This window comes from Mesitornis unicolor, unplaced genomic scaffold (assembly GCF_000695765.1).
Source record: "Mesitornis unicolor isolate BGI_N332 unplaced genomic scaffold, ASM69576v1 scaffold49159, whole genome shotgun sequence".
In the NCBI taxonomy this organism is placed as follows: domain Eukaryota; kingdom Metazoa; phylum Chordata; class Aves; order Mesitornithiformes; family Mesitornithidae; genus Mesitornis; species Mesitornis unicolor.
In genome coordinates this window covers 13,041-34,373 of record NW_010206153.1, presented here as the reverse complement: position 1 = coordinate 34,373, position 21,333 = coordinate 13,041, and the positions used below count along the sequence as shown (strand labels likewise).

Sequence of the window (21,333 nt, the reverse complement as noted above, 5' to 3'; positions counted from 1 at the left end):
TCTTTCCCAGCATTGATCTCCTCTGCTTACTCTTTTGTACTGCTTCACTATGTATTGTCTGCAAAATCCAACAGTTCTTTGTATAAAGTCTGCAAATTTGTGTTCAGGAGGGGGCTGAATAGGATAAATCGGGATTGGGTCTGTGTTCCAAACCAGTTGAATTTGGATCTGAAAGGAAACTATCCCTGGAGATAAACTCAAGTTTATAAGTAACTGTGACTTTAAGACTGAAAAGTTTTTTGAGCTGTGTATGTCAAAAGAAGTCTGATGCCCTACTGAGGCAAAGATTGCTCTTCTGTCCAATCCAATAACTATGTTTGTTGGCTCACATAATACCATTTCCCAAAGTTATTAAGATAGGGATTGTGGGAGAGAGATTATTTCAACCTTGGCTCATGAGCAAGGGAGAAGTGAGCTTCAGCATAAGTGCAGCTAATAGGCCTTGTAGTCTATATGTGATATAATGTTTATGCTGCTTTATTATTTCAAGCTGTGTAGTAGCAGGTGCGTGTCTCCAATTGTTTGTGCTTAAGTTTTAGGGACATGCAGGCTACATAGTCAATAGCTTGGCCTGGTGCACAGCACCCATATTTTTTATGGATGTTTTAGTAGTGTTTTAGTGTTCGTGTACCTTGGAGTGAACACTTAGTTATATCTTAGACTCAGAGCTGATTTGAAAATGCAAATGCAATTACAAAGCTTCTCCCAGAAGCATCAGCTCCATAAATTGTTAGTGAAGCACCAAATCTAAAGCAGGCAGTGTGAGATATAGGTGTTTGTCTTTATTCCTCAAGGACTTCCTCACAATTTATGTAATTCTTTTAAAATGCTATTTGGTGAGTAGCTAGACAGTAATTTCTTTTTGGATAAACTTGTTATCTATTCCCTTCATATAACATGCTTATAAAGAAGTAATTCATAGGATAACATTGGCCTTATCATAAAAGATCTATTTTTATACTGAATAAATCTGGGGGATTTTGCTGTTTGTTTTCTGGGGGGTTTACAATAATTGTGATTTCTCTTTGAGTTTCAAAAGACAACAGACTACATAAAGTTCAATGCTGCCATCTAGTGCTGTACATCAAAACATGGACTAGCTTGCATTTACAATGGTATTCTTGAAAAGTTACAGAAAATTCAGCTACTCACAGCTATTCAAATATAGGTGTCTACTGCTGCATGAGCTGAATATCTATTTGGTGTCCCCTGACTGTTTTGGCTAGGTTTTCATCATCTATCTTGGGAGCTGAAACACTTAATTCACATAAAGCTACATCAAAGCAAGGTGTCTGAATGGGGAGCTAAACCCCCTCTAATCAACAAAATGAAAATTATTTACTGAAAGGAGGCAGGATCACACCATAGGTCATTTCTTAAATGTGACCCCTGCAAAATCAGGGTCACATCGCAATCTCTATGTAGGCGCTTTTACCTGTCCCATGTAGATTTATAAATGGCAGCATCTCTTCTAGGACCCAATCCACTCTCTAAAGCTGTGCTACATCAGTACAGTTGGGAAGATTCACAGAGGAAAAGTCAGTTTAGTTTTTTGACATGGACTGATGCGACAAAACTCAGGTTCATGGTTAAACTGGGAGGATTTGGGTGATTCTGGCTTGATCCAGCTCCTTGCTATACCTCAAGTTTGGATTTGTGCTGAGATGTCGTTATGACTGGTCTGAATTTCCCTTTGGACATACCACCTTCTTCCTACCCTCTTCTCCACTGCACCAACCACAGCCCACTTGCTTTGCTCTCACCAGTGATCTCTTTTCCCACCTCCTGCACTCCCAGCATGCTACTGAACACCCATGCTTTGTCTTGCTCTCAAAACAAGTGCACCCTGTTCTTGGCCTTTCATTGACTTTGTTGTTGTCAGGGACCAGCCCTGGGTTGTGCTGATATCAAACAAATCTTCCAGAGGAGCAGTCTAGCCTCAAGATTGATGTTTCATTTCAGTTAAAATTAAGATTAGCTTAGCTAGAAATATTACTGTTCTCTTTTCTTTCTCTCCCTAAGGTCTCAAGCCACTCGCTTCCGCTGGCACCAGCCTGCTCCTTTTGATAAGCAGCAAACATGGGCGATCGATAATGTCTACATTGGGGATGGCTGCATAGACATGTGCAGTGGCCACGGGAAGTGCACACAAGACAACTGTGTGTAAGTGCAGCTTGTCCCTGTCCCACCCAGCTCGGCAGCATTCCACTCCTCCTGGCATTTTAACCAACTTGCAGGAAAGACTTTGATACCATTTTTAAAAGTAAGGTGGAATTTGCTGTTAAAACTGAGCAGGGCACTGGTACCACTTGGGAATGAAAATAACAACAGGAAGGGTGAGTGCAGGGTTGGCTCTCCCAAACCTCTGCTTGTTCACATGTCAATGCTGCTGGTCCTTTCTCAGCAACGATGCATCGCCTCTGCTGTTGCCTATGCTGCAGCTTGGCTCCCCTCCCACTACATAGGGAGGAGGGACCCCTTGGGTTTGTACATCCCTCTAGTGACATACAGTCCTGCAGCTTCCCAGATGTCATCCTTCATTCCCAAGAGATTTCACGCCATGACCCCATCATGGTGCTGGATGCAGAGAACCTGGGCTGGAGGTGGGATGCATCCTCTAAGCAGAAGGGATATACACCAGTTCTTCACAAGGCCAGATTTTGCCTTTCGATTGGTGTTGGCTTGATGGCCTGATGCCTCTGCTCCATGGTAGGCTTCGCTGGTGGGGGCAGGCTGGCTGGATCCTCAAGCTGTCTCTGTAACAGCCCATGCAGAGCCCTGCACAGCTAACAAACAACCAGATCTCCCCAGAGTTGTCTGTCTGGCAACAGAGAAATACCTTCCAGATGGATGCATTACTTTTTTCCATCCACAAATGGCAACAGAAATGGTAGAATGGTTGTATAATTGTGCTGTGGCTGTGTCTGTTAGAAATCTATTCCACTGCAGAATAGAGATATTGTTGTGTTGTCCTCTGTCCCGACAGCACTGAAGTACCAAAGCATGATCTCCCTGGTGAAATCTGCATAGTAACAGAACACATTTCCATGCTGTTATCCAATCCTTGACACATTATAAGAAGGTTTTTCAGAGGAGAAAAAAAAAGAGGGGGGCTCTCTAAAGAAACAACAGGAAAGTACCCATCCACTAAAATATTACAAAAACTTACTTATAATTTAATATTAGCAGAACATTCTTAGGCTTGGCACATTCTTTGAGGTTTATCTATCCAAGTACAATGTATTTTACTGATTTTACTCTGTGCTGCAGTGTCCTCTGAAGTAGCAGCTTGAATGTCACATAATACTAGCCTTGTTAACAACTACAGAAAGTGGCAGATGTCTGAAACCCCCATATACCAGTAGTGCACTAGTAAATGATGCAGACAGCCTCTATGCAGAATAAGATGGCACCTTAATGTGGAATAACATGGCACAGATTAAACCTCTGTGCAGAGCCTTTGCCAGCTGAATTTTGTAATTGTTTTCCTCTGCAGCTGCGATGAGCACTGGGGTGGGCTTTACTGTGATGAGCCAGAGACCCCTCTTCTGACACAACTGAAAGACAACTTCAACCGCTCGCCGTCGAACCAGAACTGGCTGACAGTGAATGGGGGCAAACTGAGCACGGTCTGCGGGGCAGTAGCCTCTGGGATGGCACTTCACTTCAGCGGGGTGCGTCTTCAGCATGGGAGCCAACTCATTCCCTTTGACAGTATAAACAGAACTGATTTTTAAAAGTTACATAAATAGCAAGGTGTTAAGAAATAACAGCATAATATATTAAACATAGAACATATTAAAAACATACCAAAAAAAGCTGAAGGATAAAGTCAGACACACCCCATAGAGAAGGACCAGCCAGAAATACTCCAGGAAAGCAGATACCACATTCCTGGCTGTGCTGCTGCCAGGAAAATGAGATACAGCATGTGTCCCTTCTGAAAAGAGCCATGGAGAGGCCTTTGGAGGTAGAGCTGATAGATCAATGCACAGGCCAAGTATGTAGACATTCATTTCCACTCACCCATAATAGCCTTCTCATAGCACTTAGAACTTACAGAGATGGTAGTTTGGTGCAGCTTCTAATCAGACCACAGGGGTAAATTAATAACTAAGGATTTGCATGTGTATAACTTGCACTTGGTCCTTGAAACTACATCTGTGTGTAGTCTTGTCCTTCAGATATTTCATTGTTGGGTTTTTTCAAAGTAAGCTCAGAGTAAAATTTCCTGTGCTTTAGCTACATACAGAGGTATATAACCCAGGCTGCTGCTGCTGAATTACAGCCTGCTTGCAGATAAACTCAGGATTATAAAAATGACCGAATACCATTTAGAAACACGTAAAACCTACATTTGTAGATCTCTTCCATGCAAATTTGTATAAATGCAAATAGACTAAGCAAGGTGTGTGAAGTATATAAGGGATTATGGGAAAACATACATATTAAAATTGCTGTGCCATTTGATCATTTGCATAAATTGAACCATTAGCACATAATCAGCATTCATTAATTCTGCCTGGAAAACTTTGTGTTTTACACTGGAGGCGTGGATGTTTGTAACTCTTGTGTTCAGAAGAACTCTTGTGTTACAATTTTTGATACTGAATATTGCAAAGCTGTAGGTACAAGTAGCAACATGTATGAATACACAACAGGAATTTTTAAGATGGCACATAACTGAAAATATATCCTTAGGGAAGATCATTTATTGCTCTGTCGTAGCTTTACCTTTGTTATAGTTAGTATAATTTTGAACAATTTTGAAGGTGTTACTACATGAAGTTATATTAAAAGTGACTGTATAATCTAACACTTTTTATGTCCATAAGTTTTGCCAGCCAACATATTTTTTCATTGCTTTTAAGGGCTGCAGTCGTATGTTAGTTACAGTGGACTTGAACCTCACCAGTGCAGAATTCATCCAGTTTTATTTCATGTATGGATGTCTGATAACTCCTAATAACCGCAACCAAGGAGTGCTGCTGGAGTATTCTGTGAATGGTGGAATCACCTGGAGCCTCTTAATGGAAATCTTCTATGATCAGTTCAGCAAGCCTGGGTTTGTAGATACATTCTTCTGCCTATATAATTTCCTGTTCTGAAGTCAGGTGATCTTGAATGTTTCATAAGAACCTGTCAGATACCTTACTGCTGTCATTTGGATGTCAGATCATTAAGAGTTCAGCCTGTCCATTCTTGCAAGCACTTATAAATGGCTTTAGCATATGTGATTGAGCACCAACATTTGTGCAGCTGCTAAGGCAGAAATACAGCAGTAATAAGGAGTCTGTTACAGTCTGGTAGATTTGTAAATGGTTGCAGGAAGATAAATTAATAGCTACTGTAATGATGTCCATCTTGTTCTTTAAGATACTTTCATTTCTTACAGACAAGAGGAGAAAGTCACTGCTTGAGCTAGTTAAAAAAGTAGTGTGTAGAGAAACTGAATTTCTGCAGATCCATCAAAAGGATGGATACACTCAAGTGCTATCTTCAGACATCTGTGAGATTCAAACCATGCATAGATATGGGTGGACCTTTTTCTCACTGATTAATATAAGACTTGTAGAAAATGGAGCTGGGGTGAACCCATTCTTTGTTATTTCATTTGACCACATCAATAAAACACCAACACTTTAATTGTACAATAGATTTAAGTCATCTACTGTAATAAAAATAAGAAAATTGTACTGGAACATTGCTATCTGCTGAATGGCCTCAGGTTGAATATAGTAATCTTCATTTTACTTCAACATTGCCCTTCTTAACACTTCCCTTAATTAGGACATTATGGTCACACCCTGCTCATCTAGACCATTGCAGTTGGTCCCGTAAGCACAGCTGGCACATGAGGTTGCTCAAACCATGCCACAGTCTGACTGCTGGCCCTCCCCACGTCACTCTTAGCCCCTGTCCCAGGAATTATATCAGGACTGACCAGGAAGGTTTTTGTTTTGGCAGTCTCCTGTAGGGGAAGCTAGGCTAGATTACCCAGCCTTTTCCTGCTTTCCCAAATTCAACATACTCCAGAAAACAACAGGAGTAGACTTGGTCAAAAGAGCATTGAGAAGTATCCTTCTCCTATGGCTTTCCTACAACTAATTTCCACTTCGTATTTCAGCTTTGTGAACATCCTCCTTCCCTACAATGCCAAAACCATTGGGACACGCTTCCGTTGGTGGCAGCCTAAGCACGATGGGCTGGACCAGAACGACTGGGCTATTGACAACGTGCTGATCTCTGGCTCAGCTGACCAGAGGACAGTGATGCTCGACACCTTCAGCAGCGCTCCCCTGCCGCAGCATGAGCGCTCCCCTGCCGACGCAGGGCCCACCGGGAGGATCGCCTTTGACATGTTCATGGAGGATAAAACTACAGGTAAAGGTTTTACATGGATCTGAATTGAAGAGCAAGAAGTCAGTGTGCAATGATTTCCAAATCTTGCTGAGCCCCCGAATCTTTGTCTCACTGTGATGGATGTCACAGACAGCCTCATTGCTATAGGGGTCTTTTGGTTTCAGTTCACAAAATGCAAAATGAAAACATATAATGTAACTTTTCTTTTATTACTGCGTGAATTTACTTAGAAGATTAATTTCTCTTCAAATAAAAAGATAAATTCTGGGGAAAATGCCAGATTATTCTAAGTAGATTTCTTAAAATGAGTATTTGGTTCCTATTTCTTAGCTTTTTAAAACATTGTTTAAGGACATTAAGTTACATTTTACAACTAAATTTTGTAGAAGATGTATTTCTGGATCTTAGCAAGGCTTAACAGCTAACAGTGCTGGGGTACCCTTTGTGCAGACATGTGGGAAACATCCTTTAAAACGTTGTCCCATAACATCCAGTGCAACAGAAATTTGTGTTCTGAGTAAGTCTCAGATCCTTACTTCTCGAACATTAAAAAATAGTACTATAATGCTTATGTAAGAGAGTAGTTAAAGGTGTTTTGAGCAATAAATGTGACAAATGTAATAAATACATACAGAGAAAGACAGGGTACTGACTTTCACAGGAACAATACTAAATAATCCTCCTGTGGGCTGAAAAATAAAGCCATGAATTACCTTTAGTGGTTAACACTACTCCCTGTTTTCTTTAATTTATGTTGTCATTGTCTATTACTGACATTCCCATTTATTTTCAAGTGAATGAACACTGGTTATTCCATGACGATTGCTCAATTGAGAGGTTTTGTGATTCTCCTGATGGTGTCATGATCTGCGGAAGCCATGACGGCAGAGAGGTCTACGCAGTCACCCACGACCTGACTCCTACAGAAGGTTGGATTATGCAGTTCAAGGTAAAACCTCTGACTGCAATATAATTATTGAAAACCCTATTTCACTTCAAGTCTAAGTAGATTTTTCAGGAGATAGGATGATGTATAGGCCTACGCATGAGCCATTCACTGCAGGGGAAAACGCCATCCTCATTTTTCTCACCTACTCCATGCTGGTCAGCTTGAACACCATGGGCTGTTCTCAGAGGTGATGCACTCTTCCACCATAGCAGTTGTATGGACATCATGTAATAAGGATATTACACATATACAAAGTGGCTATTTTGTTACAGCTGCTTGGTGAGGGAAAAGCAGCTCAAAAGCATCCACACTGCTCCTACGTTTTCATGCATTCACACCAAACCTGCACCCAAACTCCCCTTCATACAATCCTTTACCTAAATTGAAGAAATAATCCAGCAATATATTGTTGTTAGGCTTAATATTGTTGTAAGAGCCCTTTGCACATCTCTTCCCTGAAGAAGGTCTGCCTGACATAACTCAGCTGGGTGGCCTTCTCTGAAATATTCAAATCTTAGGTTGTGTGGGAGGGTAGATTAGCTTTATTAGTTATGGCGTACTGGGGTATAAGACACAAGTGTCAAAACCTGGAAATCCAGAAATGTGAGCTAAGTAGAAGAAAAGGAAGCTCTGAGTATGGTGCCTGTTCTCCATCTTGGGAATATTGATAAGATCTGCAGATGACCGGCACTGCTACTGCCATCATTTCAAGCAAAATTCTGCAGTCAGTTTTCAGGTTCAAACATTTTTTAAACTCTACAAAACCACCACAGTTAATTCTAATTTACTTATGCTCTCTTCTTTATTAGGTTTCTGTTGGATGTAAAACTTCAGAAAAACTTGCACAAAATCAGGTCCATGTGCAGTATTCCACGGACTTTGGCGTTAGCTGGAGTTATTTAGTACCTCAGTGTTTACCAGCTGATCCAAAATGTTCTGGGAGTGTTTCACAGCCATCAGTCTTCTTTCCCACAAAAGGATGGAAAAGAGTAACTTACTCACTCCCTGAAAACCTTGTGGGCAAGTAAGTATAAATTAGCTACTAATTTTTTCTTGGATTCAGTACCTTCTGAAAAACACAACAGGGGATTCCTCTGCCTATTCACTTTCTGTCAAGGAAAGTGCAGACAAGCAACGTTCATGTTCATTACGTATGCTGCATAATCTTATTTCCTATCAATCAATATTGACCATGGCTTTTGGTCTGAACAACCAGCAAAGTTATCCTTGCTTCTGTACACCCTGCTCCAGTACAGCATATTCTGCTCTCTTCAGACAGCCACAGCCAATTAGAGAGTAGATTTATGACCTTACTGAGTGGAAAAGTTACCCTGCTTGTCTGCAGTCATCTGCACATATGCAAACCATTTGCTCTTTCTGCAAAATTAAAAGTATCTTCTATTCTTCGAGTAATCCACTCAGGAAGTAAAACCAAACTTGAAACTGTCTTGTAATAAGCCAGAATAGCTTTTTCCAGCTTCAGCAGCATCTGGAATCTGCCCATATACTGTAGGTAGTACATGCATGATGAAGCAAATATGGATATGTATAAAATCTGTTTCTACAGACACTGCCAGATATTGCTTCTGGAAGCTTGGAGGGTAGTACAGTCATAACTATACTGTGTTTCACCCACCTTTTTTCAATTTAGCAAACTTGGTTTATACATATGTCTGTTTTTCTTCATTCCTTCATGTCTAGTCCTGTGAGGTTTCGGTTCTACCAGAAATACTCAGATGTGCAGTGGGCCATCGATAATTTCTATCTGGGCCCTGGTTGTCTGGAAAACTGTAGAGGCCATGGAGACTGCCTGAATGAGCAATGCATCTGTGACCCTGGGTACTCGGGACCAAACTGCTATCTCACCCAAACACTGAAGGTAATTTTGTTGCAGGTTTTAAAGTGTGAATTGTGCCATGTCTTTGGCTTAGAAAGAGAAAGAGAGACAAGGAGATAGAGCCCACTGGAAATTTAGCTTTGATTCCTGTCAGCTTTAAGATACTACAATCCATTTTCAGCCCTTTTATCAATCTTTAACAAAACTATTACTGCAGTATCCAAGAACAGGTTTGTTCCTTTGCAAATAACACTGCTTGATAAAGCTGTGATAAAGTTCACTGTTCATCCTTAGATCATCATTATATGATCTAAATCAACCTTGTATATGTAATTATATTTGATGAAGACCTGAAGAAAGATTGTCTTTATCATGAGAGAGCTTACTGAAGTAGGGAATACAAGAAAATGTCATAAAATGACATAAAATTAATTCACCTAGCTGTTATTAGTGTTATCCTGTAATAAGTGAGTGAAATCTAGTCAGATATTGCTAATGTGTAAGTTAAAATAATTAAAAAACTTAACATATTTAGTAAAGAATATGTAAGGAACCCCAAATTAGTTTAAAATGCAGTGTTTACCATCTCATTTTTTCTACATCAGATAAAAACAGAATAGGTATATGCTCCACAGAAACAACAGGTTAAGCAGCATTTTGTGTAAAGAGAATATAACTATTTAAGTTTTCAATTATCATGTCATTTGAATTATTACAAACTTCTATTTTCATCTGAGATACTAATTACATGAACAAATATCATCATCCATTTGCAATTTTTAATTAGTAATGTATTCTCCACATTAAGGACATTTGGGATAAAATCCTAGCAATTTTAGGGGAGTTTTACTACTATCTCCTTAAGACCAGGATTTCACTCATGTCATTGCTTTTATCGCACACCTGGAGGTAAGTGGAAATCAGAGATATATTCTAGATGATTTTCACTGCAAATGTTTGTGCAGACAGTTGCATAAATTCATAATCACTACAATAACCCTAAAATTTCCCTGCAGTACTGGTGCTGCTGAGGAAAAAATACAGAACAGCAATTTCTCCCATACATACTAGAGATGTACTGGAGTTGTGTTACATAGTCTTAAATAACCACACTTATTAATTAGACCCATTCATTTGCACATGCAAATTCTAGTGTGGTGGATTGCCTCCCAGATATGTTAAAATCTAGCCCCAACATATTTTCACATTTAGCCAATTCAGTTCAAGTGGCTAAATGTTCAGACAAAAGTGATTATGTTCAGGCACCCTGAAAAAGAATTTACAGCATTTATGAGCCCTTCAAACACATTTATATCAGTTCCAGCTATCATCAGAAAGGCTTAAGATCATAATTATCTATGCTTTATGTTAAAAACCTTACAGACTTTCCTGAAAGAGCGCTTTGACAATGAAGAAATTAAACCAGATTTGTGGATGTCCTTAGAAGGTGGAAATACCTGTACCGAGTGTGGGATTCTTGCAGAGGACACGACTCTCTATTTTGGAGGTGCAACTGTGAGGCAGGCTGTCACTCAAGATCTGGACCTGCGGGGGGCAAAGTAGGTCATGTTTCTGTGTCATTTTAATGGGGAACTCCGTTAAATGCTGACAATGCAGCAGGCGATACAGCTTGTAGCTCAGGGAATTCCTAGGCCACCACAGGTGGCCACTAATTAGATTATGAGTCTCAAGGCACTGATGCTCAAGCTAGCACAGTGAAAGGGGTCTGCCATGCTCCAGTGAAGCAGCAAGTCCCCTTACCCAGGAATGTCCTGAAGTCAGCAAAGTCCTGCACAGAGGTGAGATGCTGCTGTTGCTTGAGCACTGCTGTCTCCACTTCTGGAGGCTTCAGCCGTGTCTCCCGCTGAGTTCAGAACATAACCTCTGCTGGTTGTCCTCTCTTGGGTGCCTACACAAGACCCCACTGCACTCACATGCTGGAGAAAAAGATGGCCTCACTGGACACCAGTAGAATTATGTCAGTTTAGACAAGCTAAGAACATCACATAGAAGACAATTTCAGCATCATTGTTGCTTGGCTATGTAGCTACAATGAAGTCATACGCTCCTCTGTAATTCAGCAAGAATTCATTGAATCACACAACTTTTTAGGAAGGAAGGAGCCTTAGGGAGTATCTAGTCCAACTTCATGCTCAAAGCCAGGTCAGCACTGAATTCAGACCAGGTTGCTCAGGGCCTTGACCCTCTGGTTCTTAAAAACCTCCAAAGATAGAGATCCCACAGTCTCTCTGGACAGCTTGTTTCAGTATTGAGTTACCCTCATAGTGATTTTTTTCCCTATTATATCCTTGTTTCAACGTATAATGACTGCCTCCCACTCCCACCCATCTTCTCCAGGCTGTACAAGCCCTGCTTCCTCAGCCTTTCCTCAAAGGGCACGTGCTCTGACCCCAGCCATTTCAGTGGCCTCCATTGACCTGGCCTCAGTGTATCAATTTCTTTTATGTCCTTCATTGCTGTGTGGGCACCTCATTAATTCATATTGAGTCTCCTTTCCACCAGGAAACCCAGGGAACTGTTAGCCAAGCTGCTCCAGGACAGTCAGGGCCCAGCCCATACCATTGCAAGTGTTTAGTCCCTCCCAGGGGCAGAACTGATGAATTTAATGAGGTTCTCATGGGAATTACCAGGCAATGTTTTTGGAAACCTTTGTTCTACTTCTACAATGATGTTTCTTGCTTAAAAATGCTGGCATTCTGAACATTTTCACCACATCTGCTAGCAGAAAGCAAACATCTCAATTTGTGCAGATCTTTAACAAATGTAAACTTATACATTTACTCTTAGATTTCTACAGTACTGGGGAAGAATTGGGAGTGAAAACAACATGACAACATGCCACAGACCAACTTGCAGAAAGGAGGGAGTGCTGCTGGATTACTCCATTGATGGAGGCAAGTACATCTTGTTGTTTCAGCTAAGCTACAGCTTTGTTCCGTATTCAAGCATTGTGACTATCTGAGGCATTGTCAGAGAGATTCAAAATAATAAGAAAAATTTAAATTGTAAACTTAGTTTTGCCCTTGTAAGATTTTTTTCCCCACCTAAATTTTTCATTTATTGCTCAGGAGTTCTCCATAATCCTCCTGCCTGATTTCAGTAATCAGTGGCTTCCAGCCAATTGGATTCCTTTGTACAATCGTAAGATTGCTCTTGCAATGAGTAACAGTTGCCAGCTACCCTTAGAAGTTAAGATCTGTTTATCAGAATACCATAGCTATTATTTTTTATTTCCTATTATCTTCTTTTAGACTTTCAGAAGATTCTATTACACACTTGTTTTTATTACTAAACCTGCATCACTTCATTCTAGGGATATCCTGGACTTTGCTGCATGAGATGGATTACCAAAAATACATCTCAGTCAGGCATGACTACATCCTCCTCCCTGAACATGCTCTGACCAACACAACCCGCTTGCGCTGGTGGCAGCCTTTTACCATCAGCAACGGGATTGTGGTTTCAGGCCCTGACCGAGCACAGTGGGCACTGGATAACATCCTGATCGGAGGAGCAGAGATCAACCCCAGCCAGCTGGTCGATACGTTTGATGATGGTAAGATGGGCTGTGACAGCTAATCTGTTGTCTGGCATTATCTTATCTAAGATAAGCCCCGTGAACTTGCAAGCACATTTTTTCTTTTTTTTAACGTGGCAAATTTTTCATTTTGTAGACTAATGTTGTTTATAAGCTATTCTTCATGCTTCTAATAGGGAGGTGTAAATATATGTAAACATGTATATTCAGATATGTATGTATGTGTGTGTGTGTATATATATATATGTATATACCTGTAAGAAAGGCAAAAAAAATTATTTCAGTCCAACTCATTTCATTTAAACTCCTGTGCAGGAAAGTCTCATTTAGTCATATTTTTAAAAAATACTATTACTTAAAAATTTTAATTACCTCTGTGAAGCTGATGTTTTCATTCTGTCTGTTAGTAGCTTATTGTGTGTCATGATAGATAGCATAAATTTAGTGTTCATATCACTAAAGTGCTGTATCTAGTGATTCTGTGGATTTGTTACTAAGCCTTGCTGTTTACTGAGGCGATGCAGTAATTGTCTTTAACTCATGTTAATAGAAGGCACCTCTCATGAAGAAAACTGGAGTTTTTACCCAAATGCAGTCAGGACTGCAGGGTTCTGTGGAAATCCATCATTCCACCTCTACTGGCCAAATAAGAAAAAGGACAAAACACACAACATCCTGTCCTCCAGGGAGCTCATTATACAGCCAGGATACATGATGCAATTTAAAGTAAGAAATGTTCTCTCTCTCTCCAAAGTAAAGTATGCAATGAAAAATCATGTAATGTGTCTCCAGAAATTCTTCTTCATCCAACTTCCCAATTGGATGATTAATTAATAATGACTTTTTACTAGAATGTAAAGGAAATTCTGAAGTATAGGTAATGAGAACCAGAAAGGTTGCATGAATGTGAAAAGTCAAATTATTCTGACTGTCTGTATGCTTTGGGGATTACTGAGAGGGATACAAAGTCTAATCCCTTTCTCCTGAAATTACTAGATCATCAGATACAGTAGGAATTCTTTTCTAAGGTAAGAATACACAGCATGCAGTATATGCCACTCACCCCTAACACGTGAATACGCAGGAAAGGCAAAGTAGAGGCAGGCTGGAGAAGAGTGGCATATGGAAAATGCAAAAGTGCTCAAGTAGAAGTACCCTTTCCACTTACTTGTGTCATGGCAAATGACCTAAATAATCAGAGAAACATTTCTGAATATTTTACTGTGTTTTAAGGTAAAATTCTGCCCAGGGCCAAAGGAAACATAGTTGTTGTCAAGAAATGTTCTAGGCCCTTCCCCAGGCACCACGTCTTAAATAAACCAGGAACTAATATGAAAGCAGGGTTATCAAAATAGTCACCAATTTTCTTGTTATGTTTTATTTCTTGCTCTTCTGTTTGACAAGACAATTCCAGAATTTTCCATCTTCCAACTAATCAATATTTTAACCTTTTCTCAACATCATTGCCTATTTCATATTGACTGTCAAATATAATCCCTAAAGGACTGCTTCCCCCACTCACACAGCATGACAACTTCAAAATATAAAAGAGGAGTCTGACGTTCTTTTAACTACTGGATGCCAAGACCCCTCCAAGCTGCTTATTTTACCCAGCCTATCATCTTTTTCTTCTGTTTTAAGGCCAAAATTATGATAACTCATCAGCATTTAATAATTTGTTTTACTAAACTCTTATTGCAAAGTTTTTCTCTCCTCTCTTTTCTTCACCAGTCACAGCAAAGATTTTATTTCTAAATGAAGAACTCATCTCTAGTGCTTGGTTGCCATTTGATTTTGAAGCTCTTAAAATTTAGCTTTTTGTTATCTATTCAGTACTGTAAATTGGGCACTGTAACCTTTCCACTCTGAGACAAATATGTTTATTGTTTTAAATATTCAGAATAATTATATTCTTAAATTGGATTGACTTGAAGTTTATATCCACATTTTTATCATTATGAATTACAAATTTCATAGGTAATTAATACATAGTTAGGTACTTCACTTTCTTAAATGCCAAGGAGCTACCATACCTTTGTGTTTCAGAAAAAATGTTTGTTTAGATATTTAATTTGAACTTTAAGAACTTAGTATTAGAATTCTGTTTGAAAATAACAGTAGCAATGAAGTATAATTCATTAAGTAAAAGCAGTATCTGAAGGATTACATATTTTGTTTTCCACTTTTGATGGATTTTGTTCAAGATCTAAGCTGGCAATCCCTTTTATATACCCTATAAAGAAAAAAAATAGAGAGGAAGACTTCATTATATATCACATTAAATGTCTACCTACTTCTTATAGCAGACAATTTTATTTGTGCTATAGATCGTGGTTGGCTGTGAGGCAACTTCGTGTGGGGACCTCCACTCTGTGATGCTGGAGTATTCGAAGGATGCCAGGTAAATGACAGCAGAATATATAGACCTAAAAAAAAATAATATTATATTAAAAACCTATAAAGCTTTTAAATATTAAAGCAATGACTTTGAAACTCATCTTGTAACAGGATCTGAACAAAGCCTGTTTGCAGGCACTGGGATTTGTCTACATAACTCCCATAAATTCTCTTTATAATTTGTCCCAGATGTTGACAGATTCATGGCACTGAGCTTGCAGTTACAGTCATGAACATGCTGCTGTTAAAAATGTGCTTGCAGGAAACCACATTCACTGGAAAATGTTATCTTAGAATGATACAGGGCTGTTTGTTTAGGATCAAGTTGTAATGCAGTAGAGGTTACTTAATCACAATTTGGTCTTTAACAAGCAATTAGTAACAGTCTCCTGTGTTGCAGTATAGTAGCACATTGTAATTTGTAAAAGCAAAGGTATATTCTGTGCTCAGATGACTGCAGGTGAACATGCATTCTGTTGGACTCTTTTCTGAACACTGTAAGAAAGAGAGTAAGGAGCAGACTTGTAAATAAATCCCTCTCTCATGCTAGCCCAGAGGAGCTCTGGGTTGGACTCTGCTGTGTGCACCACCACTAAGAGATTCACAGTACTCAAACCTGGTGCTGAAAAGTCCTCCTTGGTTGCACCAGGGCTTCAGCCTCTCACCTCTTGTCTATCTGTGGCTACAGAGCATGGAAACCATTGCTGACAATACTTTGGCTTTGTTTAGTAAGATAAACAATGCCATGACCCTTAGAAATTACCCGTTTCCCTTTCATTATTCTTTCAGTTGTTCTAAAACCTTTTTTGTTGTTGTTCCCTACAGGACAGACTCATGGCAGCTTGTCCAGACACACTGTCTTCCTTCCTCATCTAATAGCATTGGCTGCTCCCCATTTCAATTCCATGAAGCTACCATCTATAACTCTGTCAACAGCTCCATGTGGAGAAGAATAACCATCCAGCTGCCCGATCATGTCTCATCCAGGTAGGTTACTGAAAGGTCAGCTCACTGTGGGCCTATAAAATGTCAGCTGTCTTGCTGGCACTGTTCACTTGGAACAACTGCTGAATTAAAAATGCTTCTTTACTGCTGGATTTAGATCTGATACATAATTAATGTTTTTCAGGAAGCTTTTTGTTAATAGATGTGGCTACTGCCAATGATGTAGCAGCCACCCATTCAGGGTGGGTCTTTCCAGTTACTGAAATCACAGCTTCTTCATACAGCATTTTTCATTACATCTGTTGCTGGCAGATTTGAATGTCACTGTACTGATGTGTTTAATTGCTAGATATCACAATACAGCGTTTGGATTTTGATTTACAGTGCAACTCAGTTCAGGTGGATTCAGAAGGGAGAAGAACTAGAGAAGCAAAGCTGGGCAATCGACCACGTGTACATTGGGGAATCATGCCCTAAGCTCTGCAGTGGTCATGGATACTGCACGACTGGAGCCATTTGCATTTGTGATGAAGGATACCAAGGTTTCATTTCTTCAACTTCTCTCTTACACATCTGCTACAGTCTAATCTAGCTCAAAATTAAACAAAATGTCAGAGTGATGTACCGTATCTAAATTCATTGCTGGAACACTTGAGCAACAAATTCTAAATTAATAATTTGACAGAGCTGCGAGTAAGAGAAGAATAGGAGAAGCCCTGTTGCAGTTCTCAAATTTATACTGCTGTAAAAAATAACAGACTCGCAGCATCAATTTTCTAAAAATGAATGCTGTATAGCAATGTGCATATTAATGGATCTGCTGTATTATATTCAGCCTGTAGTCACATTGTGTATTGTGCCACAACCTTGAATAGAATTACAATGAACTATAACTCAATTTTTTCAACTCCTTTGATTTTCGTGTGTTTTATAACTTCGCTGTGTCATTTTTAGGTGATGACTGCTCTGTTTTTAGCCATGACCTCCCCAGTTATATTAAAGATAATTTTGAATCTGAAAGAGTCACTGAAATAAACTGGGAAACCATTCAGGGGGGAGTAATAGGGAATGGATGTGGACAGCTGGCACCCTACGCCCATGGAGATTCACTCTATTTTAATGGATGTCAAATAAGACAAGCTGTGACTAAGCCTCTGGATCTCACCCGAGCAAGGTAATATGTTGAGCCTAAAATGCTCCTTTAGGAGCTCATGAGAAAGGAAACTCTTCATACGTACACAGAGTCATGTGGGCCAGTATTGATGAGGATGGACTGGCCTGGCTCTACCATACAGTCAGATGCGGCTGGCAGATAAACATTAGGGTTGGCAAAATGCTTTGTGACTTCCATTTGGGAGATGGAGAGTGAGGATGAAGTGATGTCAGATGAAAAGGTCAGATGTTTTTGTTGTGCCCAGCAGAGCACTGTCTAGTAAGCCAGCACTGGCAAGGAAGCTGTTGGCAAAGACTGGACACCAGACTGTCTGGACCAGAGCCTGATCTGATAAGACAAATCCCATGTTTGTATGGGCCTCCATGACAGTCATGACTAAAGATGCTATTAACAATTATGGACTCATTTTCCTGTTTCAGTTGTCAAACAGAATTATATTCACCTGGCAATGAACAGGAGTATCTTTTTCATCTGTTGAGCCTCTTTGGTCACAAATGAACAAAACAAATGAAACCAGCCTGTGCTGGCTCTTTACAGAGTGACAGCTTTCTGGACTGTTTGTATGTAGTTGTCTAAAGCAAGATTAGAAACAGGATGAACTAGCAAATGGGCCTCATATAAATCAGACTCTTCCTTTCTTATTTGGACACCCAGGTAGAATATGAGAAATCTTTTAGGCACTTTATTATAGTCAACCTTTATTTGCCCTTTTTTAGCTTTTCGTACACTTATTTGCATGTTTATAGTTTATGTATCTGTTTTGTGCAGAGTCATTGTAAAATTGGATCTGTTGCCTCCAACTATATGGCAGTAAGTTATACATATTACTTTGAAAGGGAAGCTGTGTTTTAGAGATGTAAGAACAGTTTATTTTGCATGTTAAAAGTAATGATTCTTGAGGATGCTGAAAGTTTTAATAAGGTAACTGCAATAAACCTGGAAATGCTATTGTTCCTGCTTGAACACTTTTTGCATATTGAAAATGCCTTTTCTCTCTGTGTTTTACAGCAAAATCATGTTTGTTTTGCAAATTGGAAGTATTTCACAAACAGACAGCTGCAATACCAATCTGAGTGATCCTAACACTGTAGACAAGGCAGTGCTCCTCCAATACAGTGTAAATAATGGAATTACATGGCAAGTAATTGCACAGCATCAGCCAAAGGACTTTATACAAGCCCAAAGAGTGTCTTATAATGTTCCCCTGTGAGTACCCAGTCACATTTCATTACTTCTAAGTGCAGAAGATATATGTCTGCTAGGAAAGATTCTCTTTGAATCACTGTGCAGGAAAAAAAAGGTTGATGAGAGGGTAGACAAAGAAGAAAACTTAAGTGGAAGGCTGATTAAGAAATTTAAGCCTAGTGTTTAACAGTATATTTGACAGAAAAACAGAATATTTGTTTTAAAGATTTGAGGGGAAAAAATAATTCCTCTTTATCTGTGTGCATTTTTCACCATTAAATGTTTTGCACATAAGGTGTGCTGATGTTCCGGGATTTAGAAATAACACTTTGATTTTTCTCTCAGTTCCTGTTGGGAGGTAGATAGGGATGTGCAGACCACCAATAGTCTGGAGATCTCATAGGCTTTTCCATTTGTGCCAACAGGGAGGCACGAATGAAAGGAGTCTTACTGCGCTGGTGGCAGCCCCGCCACAACGGAACAGGTCATGATCAGTGGGCTTTGGACCACGTAGAAGTCGTCCTGTGAGTATCAGCTTCACCTCATCTCACCCCATCTCAGAAAGCACTGAAATTGCTCCAGCATGGCATAAGTGTTAAGCTCAGTAAGAATCGTTGTGGCCCAGGAAAACTTTTGAGAACCAGTCTTTGTTAATGCTCTGCCCTGACTGCAACTGTCAGCAGTCAGGATGGCCATGAAGTAAGTGGCACAGCAGGGGTATGTGTTGTGCATCATGGAAAAATGCAGGAGGGAAAGTGGGGCTTTATCACCACCAAGTATTGGTGGTAGTCCTGTAATGCAGCAATGACTATGAAAGAAATATTGTGCTGGGACATAAGAAAGGATATTCCAGTTCAATGCTGTGCTGCCATCTAAGGCTGATTTATATCCTTTTGAAGATATAAAAGAGTCTGCTGTACTGCTCTTTGCACAAAGTTATGTTGTTGTGCCTCTGAAAAATTTGTGTTAGCAACTAATGCCTTATTCATTTCCTTTTTTTAGTAAGAAGGATACTGTTCAGAAACAGGGTTCACTATATCAGGTTCCTATGGTCCGAGCTCTATATTCATCCCCTTGTCAAGATTTTACCAAGTAAAGTGCCTGCACCCTCCAGATACTCCCATTCTTGAGATGGGTTTCGCTGGCAGCTAACCCATCTTTCCTGTGTTACGTCATGAAGAGATGACCTGCTCTTTCTCTAACAATTTAGTTCCAGTAGAAGTGAAATGGTAGTGGCTTCACGGGCGGGAACTCATCGCTGACAGTGGTTGACAGAGAGAGGCGTGCCTGCTCCATAGATAGGTTCAAACATTCCTTTTATTGAAAAATTTAAAAACTAGCAATGAAGAAATTAGGCATGGATAACCTCCAGACTGTGTAATTATAACTGTGAGGTTTCTGAATTAGCAGAGACACTGCAAATTATGTTTTGTAACAGTAGTAAAGTGAATTATCTGATTGCTAGTTAGCCCTGTTCTTCTTTCCACTGAGAAGCACCAGCTTGCATGGCACTCATATCAACCCCAAACCAAATTGGTCCCAACACTGAGTAACTGTACACGCTCTGCTGCTTTTATACACCTTGCTGGGCTCTGCTTCCATAACATTAAGCTTAAAGCTTGAAGAAACAGAGGGACGGATGTGATTCCTGGCTTAGTTAATCAATGGCTGTATGATGCTGCATCAGGAAAGATACGACAGAACATGAACCTGCAGGAAGTTCATAGTGTTTAGGAAAACATGGAAAAAGGAACTGGTAGTTCTGAAATATTCCCCTGTCTCTCTGCCTTGCAATTAAAAAAAATTAGAAAGAAAAAGCAGGTGGGGGGAAAAATAGAGCTTTGAATTAGTGTAAGTAGGAATAGGATAGATCTTTAAAAAGTGATTCTTAGGCTGAATTCTGGAGAACTTCCTTGACACTGAGATCTACTAGGCTGTAGACTAGACACACACGTTGAGTGGTGAAATGTCAGTCATATGAGATATGTTATATTCGAATGGAAACAGCAATAGAAAAGCTATACCAATTAATCACACCTTGCCTAGAGAAGGAGCCAGATGCCCAGACAGTGCCGTCTCCTTTCTCTTCTTTATCTCCTGTTAGAGAGCATCTGCCAGCAGGGAGAGATCATCTGTAGTGAGGTAGCACAACCAAAGGTTTTCTTGATTTTATTTTCCATCCAACATGGAGGATGTCCCTGCTCCTCCTTACAGTGCTCACCCCAGGGACAAATCTGTGAATACCTGCTTTCATGGCTCAACTCTTCTCAGAAATCCAAAGATCTGAAATTAATTCTGTCATAGGCCCAGCCGCCAAGTAAGCTACCACTTACAGCTGATGTACAGCCAGGGTCACACCACTCTGTTCAGTCTAATTGATTTCTGAGTCAAGGGCCACCATCCTCTTACCAGTAAGCACATTCTCAGGAGGAAACTTCTTTGTTTCCTTTTTGCTCCCAAGATAGTTTGCTGGGGGAAAAAATTACCTGCAGATTATACGTGCATGCAAAATACCTGACAGTAATAAGAAAGGCCAAAGTCAGGTGCTTTTGTGCATTACTCAGGATCATTCCACTTGTGAATGAATTATTTGAATCGCTCATTAAAAAGCAGTATCACCAAGGCTACAGTGCACCTGCAAATGGTGCTCAAATTGAGCACCTCTTCTGAATAGGTGAAATGCAATACCTCTTTTGAATAGGTTACACATAAAATTGGTCTTACCAATTTATTTTAACAACAGTTGATATCTATCCTGTGGTGAGGAGAGGATATTAGTTGTCAAGTTGCCCAGTTCCTTTTAAAGCTAGTGCCGATTAATCCTTGTTAGTGCAGCATTTTTTCTCTCTGTTCGTAAAGAATGCTTAGGGCACAAGTCTCACATGTTCCATGTGGCTCTTCTTAGGATAAAAAAGTATTTTACC

The 21,333-nt window shown here is 39.9% G+C and overlaps 1 protein-coding gene across 1 annotated transcript in view; it reads left to right on the top strand.

Moving 5' to 3' along the window:
* RELN (reelin) overlaps nt 1-21,333 on the top strand; it is a gene marked incomplete at its 5' end in the record, with an annotated part of 80,750 nt that overhangs the window by 52,556 nt on the left and 6,861 nt on the right. The window contains 17 exons of the mRNA XM_010191657.1: nt 2,023-2,163; nt 3,497-3,674; nt 4,872-5,065; nt 6,128-6,384; nt 7,158-7,312; nt 8,122-8,336; nt 9,014-9,191; nt 10,533-10,708; nt 11,958-12,064; nt 12,484-12,726; nt 13,259-13,434; nt 15,036-15,109; nt 15,931-16,092; nt 16,435-16,592; nt 17,005-17,224; nt 18,233-18,430; nt 18,835-18,933. Of these exons, the coding sequence (XP_010189959.1) occupies nt 2,023-2,163; nt 3,497-3,674; nt 4,872-5,065; nt 6,128-6,384; nt 7,158-7,312; nt 8,122-8,336; nt 9,014-9,191; nt 10,533-10,708; nt 11,958-12,064; nt 12,484-12,726; nt 13,259-13,434; nt 15,036-15,109; nt 15,931-16,092; nt 16,435-16,592; nt 17,005-17,224; nt 18,233-18,430; nt 18,835-18,933 (2,931 nt within the window). The remainder of the gene's footprint in view (nt 1-2,022; nt 2,164-3,496; nt 3,675-4,871; nt 5,066-6,127; nt 6,385-7,157; nt 7,313-8,121; nt 8,337-9,013; nt 9,192-10,532; nt 10,709-11,957; nt 12,065-12,483; nt 12,727-13,258; nt 13,435-15,035; nt 15,110-15,930; nt 16,093-16,434; nt 16,593-17,004; nt 17,225-18,232; nt 18,431-18,834; nt 18,934-21,333) is intronic.